Raw genomic sequence first — 27,775 nt, forward strand, 5'->3', positions numbered from 1 at the left:
GTTTGCGGTTTTGATTTGCTTTTAATAACAAGCTCCCTCAACCAAAACTGATGAATTGGCATAAGAACAAGGGTACAAAAGAAGCATCAAGGGGGCCTTCCAAATTGCTAACTAAAGGATGAATTCTCTGCTTTGGGTGGCCATCATTTTATCCCTCAGAAACGGGAGATAAAAAGATGCAAAGCTTTTAATATATGCTGCCCGAATACAGAAAGGAACCGATTAGAGCATGTGGCCTGTGGTGTTGTCTTAATACTTTATAATCACACTCCATACTTTAAGCTGCCCTTGAAAGGCAATTTCACTGCATACTAAATTCAAAGTGATCACCCGTACAGTGTAAATAAAGCCTCTGCTGGGTAAACACCAAAACATTTTCCACACGGCACTGCATTTTAAAATAGCTAACTTTATTGTCAGTGAAGATAGGCACAAAGTGGATTCAAACCTGCTTATCTTTATTGGAACTAGCTCAGTCGATTACAGAATGGGGTCTCAATCATTATGGGGCCACATACATTTTAAACCGAAGGTGCTTCTTCTCTAGCCATCTGCCAACCCTAGCTATCCATCTTATAAACACATGCCATTAATCACAAGGGAGGCCAGAAGGAGGTTTGACAACTCCATGTAACCATCGTTGCTACTGGAAAAAAATAAACAAACTCCCGACACTTGTCCTACTGATGATGAATGATACTTGGGAGATCTCTTTCCAAGGATCATGGCGGGCTGAAATTGATGGCAATTAGCCCATAGCTGATGCCTTCCTTTGACAATATGTTCAGGAAGAAAGCACACATTTGAAGTAACACATTCCATATGTGAAATGAGTAACTGAGATAACAGGAGATTGTATGGCTAACAGACATGAGAATATCATTTATAAAAGTTAGTCCATATGTATGCACTTTAAGCTGCTGCATTCTGAGTGTTTAGGCTGTTCCTAAAAAGTAATTTGCACAGTCACTTTGTTCATTTTCCAATCGTTGTACCCACCCAATTGCGTAACAAGAGAACACTTGGTGTTTCCTGCAGCAGATGATGGCAGATATCTCAGGTTTCTGCTATCCTGTCATCCCGAAGCTCGAAAGCAGCATGGAAAATAAATCCTTCATTGAAACAACAATCCAGATAACATGATTTTAAAAGAACATTCAAGCTACTTTTATTTAATAAAAATCGTTAATAGGAGTTTTATATCAAGTAAAGTTCGTTCTAATGAAGTTTTTCTGTACATGGGACATTGGGGTACAATTGACTGGAAAGGTCCCCAGAGACCACCGGGCAGTACACGTTAAGACAACAAGGTCACCCTTCTGTCCTGAGGTGCCGGTAAAATGCATAGATAAGCGGGAGTCCACAAAGATCCCCCAAATGTTACATATCCACACAATTGTGAAAAGGTGACTAACTTGACATTTCTCCCATAAACCTGAAATTTTAAAAGGACACCTACTAGAGATTTTCTGAAAAGGCTGAATCTACCTTCCTCGTAAACATAATACACTGACATGGACTTCCTCCATCTCTCGGATGTACGGTATTACTTTAGCCAATTACCAGGGAGTAAAAACTGAGCCAAACCAGACTGCCTCTGGTGTGAGGGGGCAGAGATGCGGCAGAAAGTTCAAGGTAGCACTCAGCCAAGAACTTCCTCCTTTCCCAAAATGACATGAGTCTAAAGAGATGGCTGCCACACAATGTGGAATGTATGACATTTGTCACCTTACAGAATGTGATTAGAATGATGGCTCCCAGAGCTAGCAAAAATTCTGGCAATGTGTTAGAACCATAAAAGGAGTAGATGAAAGGTTTCAATTTATTTGGATTTATTTATTTGGCTAGAAGGTAGCAGTCCCGAAGTTTGCTACCTGTGGCTTCTACTAGTTGAGGACTTTCCCCCCTTATGACTAAAGGGTAGTATGAACCAGTATTAACACAACTGCACTTTTAATTTCTATTTGGGATTCACTTGATGAAAGAGGACTAACGCGTAGGATGATCACTTCATTACTGAAATGTCAAGACTGGCTGAAAATCACATCAGTCTCCCTCTTGTCTCTCCCTCCACCGCGCAGGATGATCCCTACGGAAGAGAATTAGGAATGGCGCAAAAATACTGTTAAACAGGCCACCATTCCCGTGGTCACAGAGGAACCCTGTAAGATGATCTGAGGCCGTCAATCCACAGCAAGAGAAGAAGTGAGGTCGATTTCTTCGGGGTTGGGGTGGGGAGAGTTTCATGTGACTCAGTGTGGAAATGAGACCTTGCAAAAGGCACTGCAGGAGAGGCAAAGTAGGAATTCAGAACCCTGGACAAACTACTCAAGCCAGGAACGTTTTACAAAATATGTATGCCCTGGTCTGACAAGATTCCTTTTCTTAAAACGAGGCTTGCTGTAGATAAGATTTCCCGAAAGAAGCATGGTAAAATGGAAAGCTGTGTTGTGTGATCTTGAAAAAGTCACGTAACCTCTCCGGATCTCAGATGCCTCATCACTAAACTGAGAGTATAGGGCTCTACTGCTACAGTTCTTTCCAGCCACTATGCCTCACAACGTAATATATCAGGCCTACTCTTCTATTAATCTGGTTTCTAACTAACAACACATCCCCAAACTTCTACCCCCCACCCTTACCTAACCCCCCCACTTCCCTCACCCTCCCATACCCCTGAAAACTGATCTTAATGACATTGTCGGCAGATTTGTCACCTTAATGAAGGGCAGAGAGGTGACACAGAGCAGGGACCTGTGGCAAAAAGCAGCTCTTTCGTCCCTCGAGGCAGCTCCATGGCAAAGCTTGGAGCCACAGTCTCCTTGGTCCCTGTCCACATGCACATTTCCTGCTGCTCTCCAAAGGTATTCTGAGATGGAGTCACTGGCAGTGAGAGGGGATAGCTAAGAACACATCTGCAACCCACCTCTCCCCCCGCTGCAGCATAGTACTTTGGGTTTCTGATGCTATTCCCTTGGAGGTGAGAGTCAATGATGCCTTTTAAGACGTATGCTAAGAATTGGGGAAAACAAAAGGAGTTATTTCAGAGGAGTCACCAGAAATTCAAAGCATTCGGCCCATCACTGAAAATGCTTCCTGGTTTTGTCAACGATTGGAAATTTGAGACTAGTGATGCAGCCAGTGAGTTCATGCTGGAGAAGAAATAAACACTAAGCAGACTGGTCTCAGGAAAGGCAAGCCAGCTGTGTTCGTGGCCGCACACAGCACCTCAAACAACTCTCCATCAAGGCCTCTGATGGTCTAACTCCCTAAGAAAGAGGAAGTTGTACATCACGCAGCTAATTTACTCTCCTAGCATCTGAAAGCAATATATTAATTATCCAAATGCATAAATTACTCCAGAGTATATATATGAATGTATGAACCTCCATGAGGGAACCAAAAGAATCCACTTCCAAAGCACCACTGAAATGAAGATAAACACAATCTCCTGGTACAGGGCAACTGAGAAATTGGGAGGGAAAATTAGCTCCAGCACCCTTCCACACCCCCAAATTCCCTGCCTTTTCTCTAGCTTACACAGCTCCCAAAACTATTCCCTTTCACGAGCCCGAGCTGTAGAGCTCTCTCTCTCTCGACGCTGTGTAGATGGTAAGTATACAAAACAGCACACGTGCAAATTCTCTCCGGCTTCCCACTTCTGAACTACATGTTACAAACTGTCTTCCAAACGTACTGTGCTCTCCAAAATGCTAAATAAAATTATGCACGTTGAAAACATTCATGTATAGCCAGCTATCAACAGTCCAAGTATTTGTATAATTCCAAACAGTAAACTTTAGAGCACATTCTGATAATCGGTCTTTAGAGGTACTCTCTAAGTGTGTACCAGAATAGACTGGAGTTTGTATAGTATTACTTAAGTACTAGGTCGTTTCAATAAAAAGTCCCTTTAAAAAACATCCCCCCCAACCCTTGTCCTCACCCTCAAAATAAGAACAAACAAAAGGGAAAAATGATTAAAAGCACTCTCGCTGATAAACTGCAGCTCTCGAATATGCCGTTTAGATGAGATATTCCACCATCTCCGCATCAGGCTCTTGTCCCAGGATCTGAATGGGAGCTTTTCTTTCCAGAGTATTGGAGTGGAACACAGGGCCATCTAAATGGAAACAGGGATTGGAAAGCACTTAGGAACAAGGAAAAGCCGCAGATTCCTAAAAATGGACAGCTTGGGAGCCATGAAGCCAATGGCGAAGTGAGACTTGCCTGCCACCCTCTCCCACTGTTCACCTGAGCATTTACTTCTACTGAAGAATGGCCTTGGCTCATTCCTGTTCCTATCCTGGTGTCCCAAGGAGTCATCTACAGACTCTGCACTTATGTCTTGTGATCAATCCCCTCTGAGAACATGAACAACTCTGGCCAAATGACCAACAGTGTCTACGCAGCAGGGTGCCAACAAACAACCTGTAACTGAGGGCAGAACCCAAAGAATCTTTACCTGTCTTATCCAGATTGCAGGTCAGGCTGGGTATAGACAAACGACGTGACCCAGAACTGGCAGCCGGACTTGCAGAAGCCTCAGCCTGAGCCAGAGCCGGAGCTGGAGCTGGAGCTGGAGGAGCAGCCGCAGCCGGAGCTGGAGCTGGTGCTTGAGTCTGAGCCGGAGCAGAAGCCTGAGGTGCTGTTGGAGTCGGAGCCGGAGCTGGAACCGGAGCCGGAGCAGCTGGAGCAACCTGAGCAGCAGCGGTGGGAGCAACAGCAGCAGCAGCGGCAACAGCAGAGGCAGCGGCTGGACTCTGAGCAGCAGTAGCTGGAGAAACAGCAGCAGCAGTTGCCGGAGATGGGGTGGCGACAGCGGAGTTGGCAGCAGCCGGAGAGGCGGCGGCGGCGGCAATCGGAGCAGCGGCTACCATGGTGGTGGTGTTGGTAGCAGCGGCGGCAGTGTTGGTGGCAGCGTTGGCAGTGATGGCGGCAGCAGTGGCGGCGACAGCGGCTGGCGTAGGAACAGAGATTGGAGCGACAGCTGCGGTTTTGTTCGGTTCTGTTCCCCGCTCCGTTTGGGTGCTGCAGTCTCGGCTGCCTGTCTTGGAGTGAGCCGAGAGCAGGGGAGTGGAGGGCGGCACCGGTGATGGTGTCGAAGGGACAGACTCAGTGCGGTAGTCTCCACCCAGGAGAATACCTAGGAGGGAAAGAGGGAAAGAGGTCAGAGAAGTACAGGCTCTTCAAACGCAAATGTCTGGTTGCCTCTTCTCTCCTGCAGAAGGTTCAGGAGAAACTTTCCCTGTGCCTCTAGAGAACCCAGGAATGGGTTTGGCAGGCACATCCCTCCTGGTCCTGGCTCTCCACCCCAAACCAAGGTATGAAACCTTGAAGTGTCGAGAATCTGTTTTATTTTTCCAATGGCAACTCATTTCCAGCAAGCTTTCAGAATGCTTCCACTCAGTTCCACTTATCGCCAACATCATTTACCAACAGACAACTGGAAAGGACTGGGGGAAGAAGTCTGTGGTCATGGATGAGGGTGATAATAATTGTGCAACCGAACATTCTAATCCTGACCATGATCCCCAGAATGCCTCTTCTACCCAAAGGACGCTGCAAGTGTCAGAGGACCAAGAAAGGTATTAGAAGCAACAAAGAGACCCAAAATAAAAATACAAAGTGCGCTTTCTCAGGCTTTAAAAACGTGCCTTGTGGTAGCTACAATATTTCTGGGGTTTTGATTAGAGGGGAAGGAATGGACAGGAATGGAATGGAAAAGTATATTCAGTTCTCATCTCAGAACATACTGGTAACAAAAACCTGCCACCCGGCTCCATTTAGCTTAACTAGAATTCTGAGTCCTCCTATTCTATGAGAGGAAAAAACAGAGAAAATGTGAAATTTTGAGATACTGACTGACGTGAAGGACACATAGGCTTTGGACAAAGACAAAGGGTCTCACTCGGCAAGACCAGATCTGAGAATTTGTAAAAGCAAACTGAAGTTGTCTTCCTTCCCCCTCAAACAGAACTCAGAATTCTTATCTTCTAAGGCCTTGGTTTCAACCAGTATTCTCTCAGTGACTCATCAAAGCGTGGGGGAGCTCCTCTTAGGAGGACAGAAACCCAACCTGATACATCGTCCTTTCTAGATTCTGGACCATCACTCCTTTTCCTTGCTGAGTGGGTGCATATCTAAGTCGGGGCTCTCCTTAAAGGCGTCATTTTCATCTTCTTCATTTACTGCCATTACCTAGGCTCCCCTTCCAGCTCTTGTCATCCCGCTTCTCCTCCATGATGGGGGCGCCAGTCAGGGTGGAAGAATGTGAGAGCAAGCCTGACCCGGCGTTGGAAATGGACATCAGAGACTTTGCAGGTCGCATGGACGACAGTTGCTCTGTCTTACTTGGCTCCTTCCGGGAACGCTGCTGGAGTACTTTGATCATGGCATCCTTCTCAATAATTTGGGCATGGAGGGTCTTAATCCTAGGAGCCATAAAAAGAGAACATAAAAAACGTTGTTGCCTCCTCCATGTTATGGTCTCACTGCCTGCATGGATTTGAGCTTCCAGCATCTTTTCGACTGAAGAGTGGCTTAGTTATTTCTGGGGTGTAAAGCAAGGGACGGCGTGTCACATTTCTTAAAATGCCTTTCTTAATACCTAGAGGAGTATAGCAGAGCATCCAGGACTTGTTTTAAAAATTAGGAGGCCAGGGGCACCTGGGTGGCACAGTGGGTTAAGCCTCTGCCTTCAGCTCAGGTCATGATCTCAGGGTCCTGGGATCAAGTCCTACATCAGGCTCTCTGCTCGGCAGGGAGACTGCTTCTTCCTCTCTCTCTCTCTCTCTCTCTCTCTGCTTGCCTCTCTGCCTACCTGTGACCACTCTCTGTCAAATAAATAAAATCTTTAAAAAAAAATTAGGAGGCCAAAGTAAGGTCATGGTGGAAAAGAAGACTGTATATGAGAGAGTAAACTCATGCAGGGGGTGCTCAAGTGAGCGATCTGCGTCAATGGATGATGTATTTAATGAAAAGATGAGAACTATGAATGGGCCACAATTTCAGCTAATAAGTAAATGATCATGAGTTTATCAAAGGTATCAGGTACCCTACCTCCAAGTTGGAATGGATATTCTCTTACTGTGCATGCTGCTGTATCACAGGGTTGAAGTCCAATGCTAGAAAGAATACCCCAGAGTGCAAATACCAGCAATAAAGTTCTGGCAGAGGGAAGATGGAAAGCAATTACCAAGGCCGATGGGAACAGCTAGGTCAAAGTCATTGCATTTCAAATACCAAGTAAGAGGCTGGCAGGGGTGCAGGGGTTGGGGAGGCTGCATTATCAAGCTTTCCGGTTGTGAATAAAGATGCCTGCCCTTCCCTTCTGACCTATCTGGTCTCGATACATTCTTCTCTGTTCTACCAGGGTCCAGATCGGTATTTTTACCTGCCCTCCATGTCAAGGCAGCGCTTGTTGGCCATCAAGATTTCTTCCTCCTCTTTCTGGATGCGAGCTTCCAGGGCCGTGTCATAGCTGGTGTTGGGAGAGTGGCTGATGACTGTTGTGTCCCTGAGAAGGAAGATGGCAGTGATGATGATGACAAGGCAGCAAAATCAATGAATCCTATCAACTCCATCTCAAGTCAAAGGTATTGCCGGAAAGCAGTAAGCTACAGTCAAACTCATTAGGAATGGTCGATTTCTGGATGACTTACTGAGAAGAATCTCCAAGATGGGGAAGCACAGCTTTCAGAGTTAGAAGAGGTTTTTGGCATGAGTACAGCTGCAGAAGTCAGTGAGGGATTCTACACGAGGAGCACAGGCCTGCCTTCAGAACTAGACAGACAGCCTCCCAAAGCCTTCTGGCAGAGTCGCTTTGAGGTTTTTGATCATGGCCAGGTAATAGGAAGATATTTATATTTCCACTTTATATTATTATTTATACTTATATTTATATATACTGTCTTATATGTAATATAAATAATAATTATTATTTATTTCCACCTTATTCTCATGACAGTTATAAATGGGAAAAGGCTAGACTTTGCCAAAAGACAGAGAATGTACTAGACAGTTACTGCTACAGATGTATAACAACAACTACACCGAGTGCTAGAAACAAACTAGAGACATGTCAACAGTGAAGGTCAGACAGAGCGTGTGAGCTGACTAAGAAGTAGGGCCTTTGAGTTAGTGCCACTTAATTCCTATCTGACCTACATCAGAAACATTCTAGTGCCAAATCAAGGAGTCTCTTCCCCAACTACACTATTGGTCTCTTGCCAGAGTCCCAACTGCACGAGGCACCACCCAGTTTCATCTGAAAGTGTCTCAGGCCATTTACTCAAAGACTAAGTAATGAGTGAAGTGTGTGTGTGTGTGTGTGTGTGTGTGTGTGTGTGTATGAGATAGAAAGGAGAAGAAGGCATGGGGGAGTAAGAGGAGGAGGAGGAGAAGACGCTGCTGGGGAGAGGGTCTAGCCCATGGACAAGGCTGATGTCTAAACAGCACAAGTCAAAGATATACAGAATCCTGCATTGTCCTGATAAATGAGGTCATGCATCCTTCTTCAGTGCATTTAGAACGAGTGGTAGACAAAAGAGGGAAGGGAATGAAGAAAACTAGATCTTCTTTGAATCACTTGGAGGGAAAAAAAGGGATTAGGAAGAATATTGATGTAATTATATGGGTCTTCAAGGAAAGCCGACAATAGACCAAGAAAACAATGAACTGGCACAGCTTCATTATACTTCCTTTGAGAATGAGGATCTGTGGGAGAATTTTCTGCTGGCAGCTAGCTGTGTTCTCTTAGCTTAGAGATTGTGACCAGTGCAGATGGGAAGGAAAGGGCAGGGGAATGAAGAGGCAGAAAGTTGGTATTAAAGTTAGAGAATTTGGGTGAGTTTCTATAAACCTACTGTTTCCCCCAAATGCTTGCACTTTACATGCAAGGCTGAAACAATGTACTTGAGTGGTGAAATCATTGGGAGAGCAAGAAGCACAAGGACTACAGTGGCTCACGTCAATTGCTAAATCTGAAACATTTTAGCATCTCAGAATTCCACACTTGCTCTGGTGAATTCACCTGCTTCCAGTCCCATTGGGGATGGCTCCTGTGTTCCAAAGTACCCAAGGGGAAATGGCATTGTGTAGGTGGAGAACACAGGCTCTTACTATAGACCACACCAGGGTCAAATCCCACTTTCTCAAGTACTCTGCCACTAACAAACTCTATGAGCCCAGGCAGTCAGTTAACCTCTCGAAAGCTCAGTCTCCTTATATGCAAGATAGAAATCATAATTATACCTCTAATCTTGTGGCATTTTGGGGGGATGAAGTCAAAGTATGCATGTAAAAGACACAGTGCCAGTCACAGTAAAAACATTCAACAAAGTTACCTATTACCTAAGAGAGAAAAGTACATAGATAGAAGGAGAGTAACATGCAGGAGAGTGTGACTCTAAAGAATTCCAGCTCTGGGATTCTATCCCGGAGGCAGTTCCTACAGCGCACAGTTCCAATGGAATGGCTGCTTCAGAGCCAGGCCTCTCTAGAGAATTCTTGGTGTCTATGGACACTGGGGACATGAGCATACGGTTTGTCACTGGGGGAGCCAATGCTGGCTTACTGCCACTTTCACTGCATAAAAGACCATTTTGGGGACTTAGAGCCCTGCCAGCTAATTGATATGGACACTGTGAGTTCCTCAGGAATGGAGGCTGAAAATGTGGGACACTTAGTGAATTCCTACAGAGCTGCCAGGATGGCCTTCAACATCAATCTTCCTTCTAGAAGACTGGAACTACTAAGCCAATGGTTCAGGCAAAAAGCAAGCAAGCACAGTGCTGGAAGGAGCAACTTGACCTGCTAACTTCCAATACTCTGAGACAATCCTTAGGCACATCTGCTGTGAGCTCATGTCTTGAAAACACTACGTGTATACTCCAAAATATAGATCCCCAAATTTGACATCCTACATCTAAATTCTTAAGTAAAGGAGTTTCTGGTGACCCTCCCCCTCTAGTCATCTCTCTCCTTCCTTTCTCCAATGAAGTTATCCCTATCCTGTTGCCGACATTGTTTTCTCGAATGTCACCCATGACTTCCTCATTAAAACATCTAGTGTTTTTTTTTAAAGATTTTATTTATTTATTTGACAGACAGAGATCACAAGTAGGCAGAGAGGCAGGCAGAGAGAGAGGAGGAAGCAGGCTCCCCACTGAGCAGAGAGCCCGATGCGGGACTCGATCCCAGGACCCTGAGATCACGACCTGAGCCGAAGGCAGTGGCTTAACCCACTGACCCACCCAGGCGCCCAAAACATCTAGTGTTTTAAACTTTTACACTTCAGGGCACCTGGGTGGCTCAGTCGTTAAGTGTCTGCCTTCGGCCCAGGTCATGATCCAGGAGTCCTGGGATCGAGCCCCACACTGGGCTCCCTCATCAGCTGGGAGGGCTGCTTCTCCCTCTCTCACTCCCCCTGCTTATGTTCCCTCTCTCACTGTATCTCTCTCTGCCAAATAAATAAAATCTTCACAAAAAACCTTTTACACTTCAAATCCATCTTTTCTTATTGATAGCATCCTTTTGTTTATTTAATATGTGAACCTGACCATGAGTGGGGCACTGTGTGTTTGAAGTCACTGTGATGCTAAAAAGTGGCTAGACATGCATAAGACTAGTCCTTGACTGCAGGAGACTTGCAAGCTGAGGTGAAAAAAAAAAAAACAGGTAAATAATTAGTTATTACAGAAGTGAGTCTGAATTTTACTCCAACAGGCACTGAAAACCATTAGACATTTTTGATGGGACTGAGATGATCCAAGCTGTGATTTAGAAAGATAGCATTCTCTCTGGCCTAAACGTGATGGGAAGTTGTGGGGGAGGTACACTGGACTTGGGCAAACCAGTCAGGACTGGTTAGTGTAATAATCCCATCCAGAGATACTGAAATCATGAACCAATTCAACAGCAGGGAGAATGGAACAGGCTACAGGAGGCAGAATTGCTACAACTTAGAGACTATTTAAAGGCAGCTGTTAGAGAAAGAATGAATGAGAACTTTGGTGTTTCTAATTCAAATGCCTAGAAAAGATGGCATACCACTCATTTTCTGTGCTAAGAAAATAAGGAGAGATCTCTGGGAAAACACAATAATGCGTCTTGATTTTTAGTTACACTGGAGTTAACATGTCTTATGAATAGCCATATGACAATACCCAACAAGTTGTTGACAATTCTTTTTTTTTTAAAGATTTTATTTATTTATTTGACAGACAGAGAGAGATAGATCATAAGGAGGCAGAGAGGCAGGCAGAGAGGAGGGGAAGCAGGCTCCCCGCTGAGCAGAGAGCCTGATGCGGGGCTCGATCCCAGCACCCTGAGATCATGACCTGAGCTGAAGGCAGAGGCTTAACCTACTGAGCCACCCAGGCACCCCAAGTTGTTGACAATTCTAACTTTAAGGGATGTCAGACTTAACTATTTGAAGTTGTAATAGAGAACAAGATAACTAAGACAGAAGGTAGAATGAGAAAGCCAAGGATGGAAACTGAGGAAAGCCTACAAGGAAGGGCTAGGAAGGCATGTATGATGTGTGCAAGCAGCTTCTACCTCCTGTTTTCTCCTTCCTTCCTTCTTTCCCAGATTTACAGCACCCAAAATAAAAACAAAACAGTGCATGTTAGGAGAAGGTTAACAACCTAATTCAGGAAATGCACTTGTAAATTGCAGGGCCGATCAAGTTTGTTATCTTTTTATACTTTTGCTGCTACTCAGAAATATATTCACCATTTGTGAACTTCAATCTGCACTGCCAAATCTGTTCTTCTAGGATGGACTACTTGGTAATAATATCCCTTATCTATATTAAGCATCTAGAGAACCTCTAGGAGCACAACAATATGGGATTATAATTTGGGCCATATTATTGCGATTATATAGTATTTTAAGTCACTAAATAAGAAGACTCAAATGATTTTACCAACTTAAAATCATCATATCTGGGAAGGAGCAGAGGATAGTGGTCAAGGTGTCAAAATGTCATTTTCAATCCCAGTTCTTCTTCTTAGTAACTGTGTGTAATCTTGGACAAATTATTTTACCTGTTTTTGCTTCAGTTTCCTCACCTATATAATAGACAATTGTCTTATCTCAAAGAATTTTTAGGAGGATAAGCAATAACTGTAAACTGCTTAGCAGAGTACCTTATACAGAAAAGACTATCTGTGATTTCTTACATTGACCACTTTCCCTTTGACAAGTGGTGCTTGGTAGAATCCAAGTGCTAACACGGGCATAAACTGATCACCTAATAGGTTTTCTCACCTGAGAAAAGACGGTTGTCTGTTATTATATTCAAATCTGTATTTTATTATTCACAATGGGCAAAAAAGAGAAACAATCCAAATATCCATCACCAAGTGAATGGATAAGCAGCTGTGGTATGACCCAAACTATGGAACACTGCTCAGCAATGAAAAGGAATAAACTACTTATACATGCATCAGCTTGTATGAATCTCAAAATAATGATGCCAGGTGAAAGAAATCAGACATAAAGAGTATATACTCTATAAATCCCTTTTTTACAACATTCTAGAAAAGGCAAAACAATAATGCCCAAAAATGTTGTCTCTGGTCATGTGGGGGAGGAAGGGATCTAGTTGAAGGAATGCTAGAGCACTTTAGAATGTTTCCTCTATTTTGACTGGGGTGGTGGTGGTTCCATTACTGTATTCACCTGCCCACGTTCATCAAACCATACACTTGAAATAGGTGTTTTCTTAATACATCAATAATACCTCAATTGAAAAAACTCTGTAACTACCACTGATATCACCCAAGCAACATTTCCCAAATTTACCTCCGTATAAGCTATTACATTGGGAACAGATTAAGCCTGAGATACTGACAGAACACACAGGAACCAAGCAGGTCATTAAAATATGGCACTAGATTTAGAGATTTAAGTTATAGAATTGAAAATCATTGCCTTCTCTTTCGCTTCTTCTTTTCTTTTTCCTCCCTTTTTATTTCTTTCTCTCCTTCCTTATTCAAATACATGTTGAGCACATTCTATTTGCCGCCAATACCCTAGGCACTTAAATATTATTTAGAAAGAAAAAAGAATGTAAGGTTTTTACCACGGAAAGGGGCAAAGAGCAGAACCGTGGTCAAATTTTTAGGGTTGAGAAGAGACAGAATGAAACCACTGGACAGGAAAGGAATGACAAGAGATGCTGGAAGGCAAGGCAGAAGAACTCACAGGTCCTGAATGAAATAAAGTTTTCTGAATGCTGCCTTTCGAATTTGAAATCTCATTGAGAAAGGAGGAAAGGGAACCAGTCTCCGTGGCCAAGTGTAAGAGGCATTATCTTTGGAAAAAAATTAGTATAATCCTAGAAATAGAAGGTTCTGGAGGAATTACCTAGTCCAGTTCTCTCATTCTGCAGGAATTTGAATACAATCTCTCAATTTCTCCTGTGGACTGGACTGACAGGCATGCAAAAACTGTAAGTCCAGATACAGGATGTCTGCCTGAGGAATTAACTTAAGGTGTTTCTGCTAGGCAGAAACTAGCTGCTTTTTATCATATGAAATGATAAGCATGCACATTTAACTGGAAACAATGATTCCACCTCCTACCTGGTGATTTAAACGAATTTGACTTAAATCTACCTTACAGAAGCCAATAGATGCTAGAAAGAAATGTCTGAAAGGGGGTTTCCCCTCGATACCCAAAACTTCCAGAATGAAGGAAGGAGGGGTCCTTTCTTTATACAAGATCCTGGGGACAACCTCCCAGCTTTCCTGCCTCTCCTGACCTGAAGTCTATTCTAGCGAACATCCCAGCACCGAGAACCTTGGCTGCCCAATATTTTCTCACACTGCACACCTTTGCATGCGGTGTCTGTCTCAGTTTCTGCACAAAGATGACAGAAATCATCCTGCATCTCCTTTGCAGTATTAGGGTTGCCTGAACAACCTTTGTTAGATAAGGACAGAGCACAGATATTTCTCTTGGGAGACAGAAGCTAAAATGACACTTAATTGTGCTTCTAATCTACCATTTGCAGAAAAACAAAGACGGGTAAGCTTAAGCCCATGAGGGCGTCGAAATTGGGGCAGAGGCAATTCCAATCCATTTAAGGTTTATAGAAGATACCTGGAGACGGGCAGAGTGTGTTACAGAAATGTAAGATGTCTTCCTGGAGAATTGAGAGTAGGTTTGCAAACCACCAGCCCAGCTCTTCAGAAGGAAGTGAAGGCATGAGAAGGAATTACAGATAAATGTATCCGCCACCGCCTCTGCACAGCACACACATCCCAGCCCTAAACTCTGGCAAGCGTTTCCAGATTCCTCCAGCTCACCTCATTCAGGAGCACCGTGGATTTTAATAACTTTCTAGGTAGAGGCTCCGGACTCCCTCAGATACCCAACCCCACCCCAGGCTCTGTCCGTCTCTCCAACAACCCAGGCCACCTCCTGCTTCAAACTTCATTTTTGTTTTGTTTCTTTTTTTCCAACTCATGATTCTGAGCAGCAGCAAGACAGCCAGACGAGGTAAGAGCACCGTTTCCTCCAAAGACCAATATTTGAAATATTGGTATGTGAATATGTGAAAGGGGGAAATGTCAGAGGCAAAAAATACGTAAGAAATCCTCCTGCCACTTTCTCTCCCTGACCAAATGGAATGTGACCGTTTCCATGTGACCCACTCACGGATGCAGAGAATGTGGCCTTCAAATATAGACCTGCTCAAAGGGCAGGGATGGATCTGTGTTGAGCACAGCCTTTGGCATACTTGGGGTGAGCCAGAGCTATCAAATGGCGGCCACCACTCCTGAGTGACATTTAATTCGAGTAGCATTTCTCCGGAGATGCCTCCACTCTAGTCCCAGGGCCAAACAAAGAAAGCTACACACGTGGCTTCAAGAAGCTGTGGCTCTGGTGGAAAGAGGTGTGCGAACGTCTGGGTGATCCCACCTGCAATATTTCTGGCTCCCAAGGAAAGCCGAGCTAGGATTCTGGTTAAGTTTATAAATTAATGTTAATTTACCAATTCCTGACCCTGTCCCCTCACAGTCCCTGCTTCATCAGATGAAAGAAAACACACTTAAGCAGAGATGGGCTGGGGAGGGGAGGGGAGGGGAGGGGAGGGGGAAAGAGCAAAGAGCGTTACAGGAAAAACAAGGAAAAGTACTGAAAAATCTTTTCATCGGTCCCCTTTCTGTTCTGCCCCCCACGCCCACCCCCAGCCCCTTGAAGGGCCTGACTCTAACAGCCACCCACCTCCTTACCTCTGAGCAGCTACAGTTGCAGCAGCATCTAGAGCGAAATGTCTCATCACGTTCTCCTCCAAATACTTCTGCTCCCACTTAGTCATATCGGCTTCCAGGGCCAGGATCCTCTCTTCCTTCTCCCGGAGGAGCTCCATCAATGCCGTGGCATTGTATTCAGAAACGTTGGTGGGCTGAGAGTTTCCCTGGCGCTGGGTGGGGAGATGTGGAGAAGCCTCAGGTTAGTGAGCGAACCACGGTGGCCAAGTCCCCTTCGTAGAGCCCCCATTCTTGGAGAGGATTATTCCCCCAGCCACTTCAGTTTGGATTCTGATTCAGAAGCAGGGGAAATTCAGGAAATTCAGGAAAGAAGCTTGCCATATCCCATGGTATCCCATGGTACATAACAGAAATAGACATTAAAAATCTAGGACTGGGGGCGCCTGGGTGGCTCAGTGGGTTAAGCCGCTGCCTTCGGCTCAGGTCATGATCTCAGGGTCCTGGGATCGAGTCCCGCATCGGGCTCTCTGCTCAGCAGGGAGCCTGCTTCCTCCTCTCTCTCTCTGCCTGCCTCTCTGCCTGCTTGTGATCTCTCTCTGTCAAATAAATAAATAAATAAATCTTTAAAAAAAAAAATCTAGGACTGGGGTCTGACCTTGCCCCTAACTTCTTGTGTAGCCTTAAGTGAGTCATGCAACCTTTTATGAGTCTTGATTTTCTCCCATCTAAAATGAGGAGGGGTATGGGGCAACTGGGTGGCTTAGTTGGTGAAATGTCTGCCTTTGGCTCAGATCATGATCCCAGAGTTCTGCGATCGAGCCCCACGTTGGACTCCCTGCTCAGCGGGGATCCTGCTTCTCCCTCTGCCTGGTGCTCCTCCTGCTTGGGCTCACTCTCTCGCTCTCTCTGACAAATAAATAAATAAAACATTTTCAAAAATAAAATACATAAATAAAAATGAGGAGGAGTATGGCCAGATGATTCTAAAGACCACATTCAATTCTAAAATGTCAAGAAGTCTATTTGTACAGTATGTTGACTTCTTACAGGGTCTACTTGTTCATTTGAAGATAAAAGGCACAAGATAACAGGCATTAAGGATTTTGCTGGAACAGGAAAGCTAAGGATGCCGACTTCATCTTTACCACGAGGAGTCAGTCTGGAAGTAAAGTTGGGCGGGACAAAAAAGATGAGCCAATCTTCACGTCAGACACCAAATGAAACGTAACTGGCCAGGAACAATCTCATTTTCTTTAAGTTCTCCATACCTGCTGAATTCTGAGGGACTCCAGTTCCCTCTCCAGCCGTGTCCGCAGACGATGCTCCAACTGCTCGCGTTTTTCACATGCTGCCTGGAGCTGTACAAGGGCTTGCTGCATCTTCTCCACCTTATCTACGTACACCTGCTTCTTTTTCAGCTGAAATTCCAGGGTGGGAGAGTTGCAAGATGGAAGGAAAGAGAACAACAGGGTCAGGTATTTAGCTCCCAAATCCATCCTTGTGTTTCGATCACTTTCTGTCCAGCTCCAAAAAAACAATGAATGGTAAGAAGGTCCTTCATGATGAGTAGTTGCCTTGTAGTTAGCATACACAGAATGTGACGAGGACGAGGAATTAGGAGCTCCCTTTTATTTTTGCTTCTTTCCCCCACCTCTCTGTCTTCCCCAGACCTACTTCCATCAACAAAGTCTGTCTTTTTTTTTTTAAAGATTTTTTCTTTATTTATCTGACAGAGATCACAAGTAGGCAGAGGGGCAGGCAGAGAGAGAGGAGGAAGAAGGTTCCCTGCAGAGCAGAGAGCCCGATGTGGGGCTCGATCCCAGGACCCTGGGATCATGACCTGAGCCAAAGGCAGAGGCTTAACCCACTGAGCCACCCAGGTGCCCCCAAAGTCTGTCTTTGATGGCAAACTTTTACAATTATTAAAATAATAATCCTGATGGATTATCTGCTCTTCTTCATTCTAAAATGGAATACTCTGGGAGCAACAATGTATTATTTTGGTCATTACAGTACAGAAATTCGAAAAAATAAAATGGGGACTCTCCAGGGAAAAAACCTTAATTTGGTATGGAAAGGAAACCTACCCCCACCCTTATATAGAGAAAGGGTGCTGGAGTTACAAGGAGGCCAGAATTGTCTCTTTGAAGTCTGTGGTCCTTGTAATTACCCAATATGGTGATCACTGCTCTCCCGGACAGTTTCTGCTTCCCAAAAGTGAAGCTACCATACATTGAAGAGTTTTTAATCTCCTCATTACCTAGCACATGCCCAGCTCGATATTTATTAAAAGAACACAAGTTATTTGCAATTTCTGCCTCAGTCATGAGCCTGAGCTGGTAACAGTGGACCGTAATTTCTCAACTTCATTCTGGGACCTTTAAAGATATCTAAAGACTCGAAATCATGAATGGAATCTAAGAGTAAATGAGTCAAACATGATTCTTCCTCTTTCCAAGCCTATGAACCACAACTAAAAGCAAAGGGGGAAGCAGGTTGGGACTAAGAAACTGAGTTCTTTGTACCCTTGTAATTCATAAACTTAATCCTGGCTCCCCCGGAATGGAGGAATGAAGAGGATCTCAGGGCTCTTTACGGAAGGCATATATATACCTCCTCAGCATTTAAGAAGAGAGGGTAAATGCAGCCTTCCCAGCTTGTTAGTCAATGAGGAGGTTCTGCTTTTCATCATATTTGTGGGGTGCTATCTTGCCAATGAAATCAAGGCATAGACTCTTTCTCAAACAGAAATTCCTCCAAGCTAGTCACAGCTGTCATTATCACTTTCATGGAAGCTGAGATTAGGGATACTTTTACTATTAAGATCCAAATAAAAATATTATTGTTAACCTTGTCAAAAGGAAATTGAAGAATTCAGCTCAACTCTAAGTTTTCAACAAATTCCCAAGCCCCTGAGCTACCTAGGCAGATAGTTGCAACGTGGGAAGTTACCCACCCTTCCAGCCTTGCCCACCCTCATTTAGCTGGGGCCAAGCCAGCAGAACCACCCCAACTTCCCCACTGCAGAAACCAGGTAACTTCTTAATGGTAATGAGACCAAATCACTGCTGTCTAGAATGTCTGGTCAGACAGCAAAAGCATGTGCTGAACTGTCCTTGTCTTGGAACTGTCATCTCCTAATGTCGGAATTGCTGAACTTTATCTTGGTTGCAGAAAACCTATCTTATATTTTCCCATCAGACCTGTGGTATGCTTTGCCTAGGTGACTGAGAAAACTTAAAAAAATTGTCTTGGGGTGCCTGGGTGCTCAGTGGGTTAAAGCCTCTGCCTTCAGCTGAAGTCATGATCCCAGGGTCCTGGGATCGAGCGCTGCATCAGGCTCTCTGCTCCGCGGGAAGCCTGCTTCCTCCCCTCTCTCTGCCTGCCTTTCTGCCTACTTGTCATCTCTGTCAAATAAATAAAGAAAATATTTTTTAGAAATTTTCTTAGTTTCTTGTCATTTCGTTTCATTCCAAGACCTAGTTCAATTTAGCCTTGTAAACCAGTTGAGGTGAGTTGGAAGTCTACATGCTTTTATCCAGTAGACCTTTGCCTAGGAAATAAAATGAACAGTAATCACCGTAATCTTCCTCTCAGTAAGCTAACTCTTTTCTTTCCTGGAATGGGTGACTGTAACAACAGTGACTAGGGCAGTGAAGACTGTCAGGCCCCAGATGTCTCTGCCTTCCTATTTGCTAAGCTTTGAATAACTGGAGAGCAGGGAATATTCTCTATCTTCACCTTCTGGGTTCTATAATCCTCATGAGCTATTTAAAGTTGAATGCATTTATTTGTGAATCACTGAAAATCCTAAGGGAACAGTGCAATGTTAATGCAGAGGATGTTAACTATAATTACTCAGGCTTACAGCAGTTATACTTAAAGGCAATTAAAGTGAGCATGCAGTTCCTGCCTTGATGGTAAAGTACTCTGGTATAAGCACAGAGAACTGAAAAAGAAGCAGTCCAGGGCCAGGTGGATATCTCCATGTCTTCCCTTTCTTGAGAAAGGAAACCTTAATATCTTAGCAAAAGCATCTCCAGCAGTCGGAGTCACTTAGCCACTGGGATGATTACATGTAAGGTACCAGGACCACTGCTGCCGGCCTAATTCTCCTCCTACCTCTTTTACAAGAAGAATGAGGATAGCTCACCCATAAATACCAGGGTCACCTAGGAAATGCTTTATCCCTAGATAACTTATGACAGAAAAGGACAACTCTAGGATGCTACCAATGCAAAGACCCTATAGATTAAATCAACAAGTCAGCTATATTCTAAGTTATGTACTCTGTTTTCTAGATCTCATATTTATTTGTTTCTTTGTTTTAGAGAGGGAGGAGGAACGGCAGAGGGAGAGTAAGAATGTTAAGCAAGCTTCACCATCGAGTCCAACACAAGGCTTGATCTCACAACCCTGAGATCATGACCTGACCCAAAATCAAGAGTCGGATGTACTCAATTGACTGAGCCACCCAGGTACCCCTAGATCTCATCTATATTTAAAAAGGAACAAAGGTCTATATGATTTATTAATTCCTTTACTATTGTTATAAGCTTCACTTTTACCTTCATCATGATAAATCCCCTTTTCTTTTCCCCTTTTCTTTTCTGACTCTCTTCTGTATACTTATCTCCTATGCGTATCTCCTCAAATATTAGATCGGTAATTAGGACACTGTGGGTGCCCAACTTCACCTTCCAATGTCATCAGAAATGTCAGTGATTCCTTCTTAGGTAAAGAGAGAGGCCACATAGTACAATGGTTGTGGTTATGAGCTTTGGCCTCAGACTGTCTGAGTTCAGAACCTGGTTCTCCCACTCACTACGTATGCAACCTGAGGTAAGACAATCTCTCTGAGCTTCCATTTATTCATTCATCAACAACATGGAGATGATGAAGATGTGCTATACCTCTATGAGAATCAAATGAAATAACACATGAAGTGCTTAGTAGATCACCCAGCACAAAAAGGACTTTTTTTTTTAAAGAGAAAGTTAATGCCAAATCACACATGCTCTAAGACTTTCAACTTGGTACATTCATGCCAGATAGCCTTGATATGGTTTTCATTATTTCAGTAACTCTCATTATCACATCAGTGTCTAATTAAGACAAACCAAACAGAGAAATAACAACAGAAAGAGAAACACATTGATAAATACAGAGAACAAACTGGCGGTCGTCAAAGGGGAGAGGAGTGGGGGAATGGGCAAAATGGGTGAAGGGGATGAAGAGGTACAAACTTCCAGTTATAAAATATATAAGTCATGGGGATGAAAAGCACAGCATAAGGAATGTGGCTAATAATACTGAAATACACTTATCATGGTGAGCATGTTATCATGTAAATAATTGTTGAATCACTGTGTTGTATACCACCAAGTAGTAGTATAGGACAACTAGACTTAAAGATTAAAAAAATAAAACTTAAAGACATTAAAAATACAGTAATTTCCCCTAGGAAAACATAATAAAATTAAGCCTCAGGGCACTTGGGTGACTTAGTCGGTTAAGCATCCTATTGTTGATTTCAGCTGGGGTCATGGTCTCAGGGTCATGAGATCGAGCCCCATGTTGGGCTCCACACTGGGCATGGAGCCTGATTAAGAGTCTCTCTCTCCCTCTGCTCCCCCTCCCCAAAAAACAACTAAGCCTCAAACAGTTCGTATGACAGAGCTTCAGGATCTTTATAGGTCAAGGCCAGTCATTGGTGTTACAATTAGAAGTAAGCACTAAGTAGCTGCAAGGACACCGTATTTTCTCCAAATGACCTCAGTTTTATGAGAAATAAATACTTATGGTCAAAGGTACTGTTCAAAGAGCCACAGGCAGAGCTCATTCCCTACCACATGCACACACGCACATACACAATCAGGTATTTCTATCTGACAACAAATGAAAGGTAAAGGAACAAAGTGGGAATCAGGAGACTTGGATTCTAGTCCTAGCACTGCTAGTGATGGTAATTTGCTTCCCTGTTTTCAGCCTCAGAGTCCCCATTTGTAAAAAATGAAGAGGGTTTTAGGAGTCAGCCAAGCAAACTGGTCAGCAGCAGGCCAAATCCATCCAACCCCATCTACATACATACTGGCTACAGATGCCTTCTGGCTAGAACGGCAATGCTGAGCAGGCCTAAGGTCTACAAAGCAGAAACTATTTACTATCCGGTCCTTTGAAGATAAAATGCCAGGCCCTGGAGTGATTTTCAAACTGTTCTGTGGAGTGCTTCAGAGGCCACTATGGTGGGTAAGTTGTATCAGATGGCTTCTCTTTTATGTGTTTTATATATATATTTATATATTATGTATGTATTTTAGGTGTTTTCTATATATATGTATTTATATATATAGGGTTCTACGTAAAAGTTAACTTCCAAAAAAGATTACTACATATATATCATATTACCTCATTCCATTGTCTTTCACACTTAACTTTTCAGCATGGTTAAATTATTTAAGGTTCCCGAGGACCCCATGGCATTTCACGCCTCATTGCCTTTGGGTATGGCATTCTCTCTCTTAGGAGAAACCACTGACCAGTAGGTTTCAAGAAGTTAAAAAAAAAAAAAAGCTACATAGGCTAGACACACAGTCTCAGATGGTCTCTGATGGTCTTTCAATTCACAGGTATTTTATGGATCTGCTCTTCCCCTTTTCACCTTCAACACTGACCAATAATTAAGGAAGGAGGCAAAATGAAATCCTAGAATTCTATATGGGCACATTCTTGGAGGTAAAAACAAAACAGAAGTTGTGCCTTAGTTTGTGTGTATGTACATGGAAAAGAGAACATACAATGTGTGTGCTCCCCACAGGATCCCAGATGATTTATTTTTCTATGTCTTCAGTATTCAAGGAAGTCAAAGTTCACTTGAAAAGTTTCTAAAGCCAAGGTAGTGCCTCAGGTCTAGAGACGAGTACCCATGCACCTCTAGAAGAAGCCAACTTAATCCATCATTTAAACCAAATTCCCTTTGGATATTCTGTGAATAGGGAAATCATTCCATCCATTCAAGTTTTCTTACCAAAGGCAAATTTTCAAAAACTTGCCAAAGCTCCCCTTCCCTTGCTTTCTTTAATTCTGTATTCTCCAAAAGTGGTTCCTTAAATCACTCTTACTTTCTGTGTAGATATTTTAGACCCACCTTCCCTCCCAACCCCATTCCTACATCTCACTATACCACAAAGGTCTAATCTATGAAGTTTATTCTTTTTGCCTCTATACCAATGGTTCTTCTCCAGGAATCATGGAGCAATGTGTGGAGACATTTTTGGTTGTTAGAACTAGGGGTAGGTTACTACTGGCTTCCCGTAGGTAGAAACCAGGTATACTGCTAAACATCCCACAATGTACAAGGCAGCCTCCTTTATTACCACCAGTAAAATATTATCCGGCCCCGAATGCCAATAATATTGAGGGTGAGAATCCTTGATCTACACTTCAGCACTACTGGAGATCTCATTCATGCCATACTTTGAACAAGTGCTTATATTCACATTTTAATGTTATCATGCTCTCTTTAGTCACAGACCTCTAGCTGAGTGCAAGATTTCTCACTCTGACACTTACTGTGTCCCAGACTGCTTTCATCTTCTCCAAAAGGCTATCCTTTTGATAGTTCAATCATTATCATCACTTTATTTTTCCAGTCTCAAAATCTTGAAATGATTGTCCCCTCCTTCCTTTGTCTAACATACCCAATCTCTCACTATTACTATGTGTTAATTCTAACATATCTCTTATTCTTTTGTTTCCTTATATTTTCATGACCTACATGGCTTTTTTCTTAAAAGATTTACTTTAGAGAGAGAGAGCACGTGTGCATGAGTGGGAGGGGCAGAGGGAGAGGGAGAGAGAATCTCAAGCAGACTCCACGCTGAGTGTGGAGCCTGATGCCGGGCTTCGTCCTACAACCCTGAGACCAAGACCCGACCTCAAACCAAGAGCCAGATGCTCAACCGACTGCATCGCCCAGGCGCCCCTTTGGCCTACATAGGTTTAAGTACTCATTTCACAACAGAGCTATTGTAATAATAACCTAACAGATCTCCTTTCAGCTGCCCTCTCCCATCTACATATAAGCATCTGTGCACATAAACACACATGCACCATCAGTCCAACCTATATACAGTGGCTATAACAGACTTCTTCAAGGAGTACATTAAGGCACTTCTTTATCTAAGAATAAAGCAATCTACTGCTAGCATATCCATTCCAGTAGTATTGATTACATATCTACTATATCCAAGGCACTTTTTATACCACCCCTCTCACTCTCTAGGCCAGAGCTCTTCTCTCTCATTCATATCTCAAGCTACTTGATGCTTTTCATTTCACCCCCAGTCTGCTATCACCCCTGTTTAGTCTAGACACAGCTCTTCAAACTGCTTTTATCAAAATGTTTCTGCCTCCTACTGCCTTAAAACTCAACCAGGCCTACCTTGCAAATAATCAACCTTTGTATTAGTCTGATCAGATCATTTCTCCTTCTTTTTTTAGTCTGATCATTTTTTCATCCCCCCTCACCATATCACTAAACTCTCCAGGAGTTTTTCCTTTACTAATCTTAACTGACCCTGATTGGTGCTTTTCTCAAAAGCCTCTCATAATGTACACTCTATTAGCAGTCACTATAAAAGATTTTATTCATGTATGGATTCATTCATTCATTCAACAGGTATTTACTGAATGCTTATCATATGTCAGGCCCTATTCTGCATCGGAGAGCAGTAGTGATGTAATAATGGGAAGCAAAACGAAGCCCTTGCCCCACTGGAGAGCAGTATCCTATAAGCCCCATAAGGGCAGGGACCTTCTACTCCTTTGCATCTGTTCTAGTTCTAGTTTATTGTTCACTACACTCTTGGTAACCAGTTAATATTAATTAGCTGTCAAACAGAAGAATAAAAATGAGCACAGCATAGTTTAGCTATAACACTACAAATATATGAATAAATACACATTCATCAATGTATTTACTTTGGCAAGTCAAGGGTTTCAAGTCACTCTGATTCAGAGATAAATTTTTAAAAAGGAATCATAAAGTGGGAGGAACAACAGAAAGGCAATCCAATGAAGAATAGGGCAAATACTCTCGAGCTCAATCAATCATATTTTTCCATTACACTTCTGCAATAATTTGAACCCATTCCCAAGCATTTGGCAGATCTCTTAACCCCCTTCTGACTCAGGAAAATCTGATCCCTGCAAATGAATACCACGTGATGGCATCTCTTCCCTCCCTCCAACAACTGTGGACGTCTTTCAAATTTATTTTTTAAAAGATGGCTACATACAAAATTGCTTCTCAGACCCTAAAGTTACCCATTTGTCTCAGCCATTTGCAAGGAAGTCATTTAGTCACTGACCTTTTGCTTGTATGCACTGGTGGACAAAGTGTAGGGTAGGATATTTTGGAATTAAGAGATCTGGGCTTTGTCCTAGATTTATCACTAACTATATAATCTGTCTACACTTTAATTTCCTAATCTGTTAAAAGAAGACAAAAGTTTCAAGGTTCATGGTGGGAGATACAATACAGATTTGGAAATGTTTTTGAAAAGTTAAAAAAAAGTATGTAGGGGGGTGAGGAATACAGAATACAGAATACAGAATTTTTAGGGAGTGAAAATACTCTATATGATACCATAATGGTCGATACATGTCATTATACATTGATCCAAACCCTACCAAGAGTGATCCCTAACATAAACTATGGACTTTAGATCACTGATGTGTGGCCATAGGCTCATCAACTGTAACAAATATGACCTCTCTGGTGGGCAGTGTTAATAATGGCAGAGGCTATGCAGGTATGGAAGCAGGGGGTAGACAGAAAATCTCCATACCTTACTTTCTATTTTCCTGGGAACTTGAAACTGCTCTGAAAAGTCTTAATAAATAATAAAAAAATATATACAGATGGATATGTAGAGGGGTTAGGCCAATTTTACTGGCTAGACTAACACCATCATAGGCATACACTTACTTCATTGGCTAGAAGACACTAAAACTGGTCACACAGAACTAAGTGCAGTGCCATAGAGGACAGTCTTCATTATGTTTGATTTTCATCTTCCTGTCCATTGCCACAACTCCACTCACTATGTCACAGATGTCACAGTTCAAGTGTATTTTCTTTGCTCTTCTCCTTTGTAAAACTAGTTCATATGTTGCTCCATGAGCCTTCAGTAATTTCTGTGTAATTTGATTTAGCCTTACTCAGGAGCCCCTGGCTCCAAGTAAGAGTTCCCTCTGAAGTAATTTGGTAACACTACCCTGGTATTAGCAAGCTGCCTCTGTCTATTGCCAAGAGGCTGTGGTCCACTGGTGGATATTAAAAGAACTGAAGAGTAGAAACCACCTCTAGAAACTTGCTACCAAGAGAATGAAGTTCATTCTGTTAAGGAGACTAAAGAAATTATACAAGGCTTCCATTTGGGAATTTAAAAAGTGAAAATCATACTCAAATCATACTTGAGAAAATCAAGTTTTCAGTGGTCACTCAATCTTTATTTGGGGTGGGGACATAATTTCTTAACATATTGGGTGCAACAACACCTACTTCAAAAAACTATGTGCCAAGGCACCTGGGTGGCTCAGTGGGTTAAGTGTCTACCTCTTAATTTCAGGTCAGTTCATGATCTCAGGTCATGAGACTGAAGCCTCTGTTAGGCTCCACATTGGGTATGGAGCCTACTTAAGATTCCCCCACCACCCCCCATCAACACAAACACTCTCTCTCTAAATAAAAAAAAAAAAAACCAACAACAACAACAAAAAAAACTGCCATAAATATGGGAAATGTCATCCTTAGATGAAATGCCCTTCAAATAAGCCAAAAATCCATCCTGGGTAGATAAAGTACTTTATCTGAATTCCTATCAATACTCTAAATGCACACATAATTAGTAACCTCAGATCTTCCATCCACATTTATAATCCATCGTAACTATTGTGTGAGTTTTACCTACTCACACGATGTGCTATTGTCTGGAGATGATTTTGGATGAAACATAAATGTCTATGCCTAGTACATCTTCCTCCAGTACTGGGAAAGGAGACCTTCTTATGGTACTATGTGGATAAGTGTGACAGCAGAAAACTGCCCATCTCCAAAACCAAAATGACAAATCAAGTAAGTAGCAAGGGAATTAGAAGTAAGAAAAAATATCAGCCATAAAAGAGTAACAGTGGAAATGGAAGGAAACAACATGAACTTTGTTTTGAAGAATTGAGTGGAGCAGCAAAAGGACATCGGAAAATGCATGGGCATCAAGAGTTATCAGTGTGATGTCTAAATCATCACCAGCTACGGTAATTCAGAAAAGGTTAACACTTGGGCCCCTTTTCCCTGAATCTCTGTGGCTGTCATTCTAGCCTAAAGCCAAAGAACAAGGCTCACTGACTTTTTCTGCCAGCCCTCCCACATTCCACTCTCTCCCTTCCAGGGCCCTCTGCGCAGTAAGCAGCCCACCCGCAGCATCTTCCCTCTTTGATCTTGCCAGGGCCTTTTTCCCACCATTCCTGAAACAATTACCCAAGCAGTGGCTCAGCTCTGGATCATCATAAGACAGTAGCCAGCCAGAAGTCTGGGCGGCCTTGAGCCTTGTGAGTGGATATGCCAGGCATCTGTCGAAACTCTCCAGTGAGGTCAAATTAGTGGCAGCGTGTGTTGGGGGTGGGAGGGAAGTTGGGGGAGGTCCCTTTGCATGGAAGAATACCATAATTGTTGTGGACAGAGTTCTTTTGCCTTGGAGTTTAATGGGCCTCCACTTCAACATGACCTATGTGTCCACAAAGATAAGGGCAAGGATGGAAAGGCACCATTTACCTTGGCTGCGAGTTGCTGCATCGCCGCAGATTGAAGGCAAGACCTGGGTCATAGTGAATCACTGAAAAACCAGGTCTCTCCTGTAGTAAAAGTGCTAGCCCCTTCCAGCAAGATACCTCCCCAGATGTCAACAGAGCGAGGTCCATCAGAGAATCTCTGCTGAGCTTGGAAGAGGAAGAAGCTGTGATTGTGGGAAAGGGTTCTCTGTAAGCCTGAGGCACATTTCTGTATAAAGCTTAGAGCACAGTGAATTGTACCATGGGCCAGAGACTTAATGGGATTAGAAAAATGAAATGTATTTGAAGAGCATCTAAATGAGAACTTTATACACAGAAAGACATAAATACATGCAAGGGTCCTTGGATCATTAAACTAGTCATAATCTTTCCCTGGCCTTCTTCTTTTTAATTGTGATATATTTGACATATAACATTATTATTAGTTTCAAGTATACAACATAATAATCCGATATATGTATTGACCTGACATTATACTTAGTAGGCTAAGAAAATACTCCCTAGACCAACTACTTAATTTGGGAAAAGTTTCCCTAACTCTCATTTGCTAAGTAGACTACAGAGGTTTCTCTTGGAAGAACTTCTAAGGGAAAGTAATGGTACCATTTGTAAGCCATAATTAAATTCTCTGTTTATAGGAGACATAGCTAATATCTGACATATCCCTCTGTCTTCAAAAATGATTTTATGTG

General features: G+C 42.9%; 1 protein-coding gene across 4 annotated transcripts in view; it reads right to left on the reverse strand.

The window, feature by feature from the left end:
- Positions 1 to 437: 437 nt before the first annotated feature.
- AMOT (angiomotin) overlaps positions 438 to 27,775 on the reverse strand; it is a 63,166-nt gene continuing 35,828 nt past the window's right edge. For all 4 annotated transcript variants that reach the window (XM_032330402.1, XM_032330399.1, XM_032330401.1 and 1 more), the window contains 6 exons: positions 16,499 to 16,648; positions 15,252 to 15,442; positions 7,397 to 7,519; positions 6,202 to 6,434; positions 4,466 to 5,146; positions 438 to 4,123 (listed from right to left, as the gene is read on the reverse strand). In XM_032330402.1, coding sequence (XP_032186293.1) covers positions 4,026 to 4,123; positions 4,466 to 5,146; positions 6,202 to 6,434; positions 7,397 to 7,519; positions 15,252 to 15,442; positions 16,499 to 16,648 — 1,476 coding nt within the window. In that variant the 3' untranslated portion in view covers positions 438 to 4,025. The remainder of the gene's footprint in view (positions 4,124 to 4,465; positions 5,147 to 6,201; positions 6,435 to 7,396; positions 7,520 to 15,251; positions 15,443 to 16,498; positions 16,649 to 27,775) is intronic.

This window comes from Mustela erminea, chromosome X, assembly GCF_009829155.1.
Source record: "Mustela erminea isolate mMusErm1 chromosome X, mMusErm1.Pri, whole genome shotgun sequence".
In the NCBI taxonomy this organism is placed as follows: domain Eukaryota; kingdom Metazoa; phylum Chordata; class Mammalia; order Carnivora; family Mustelidae; genus Mustela; species Mustela erminea.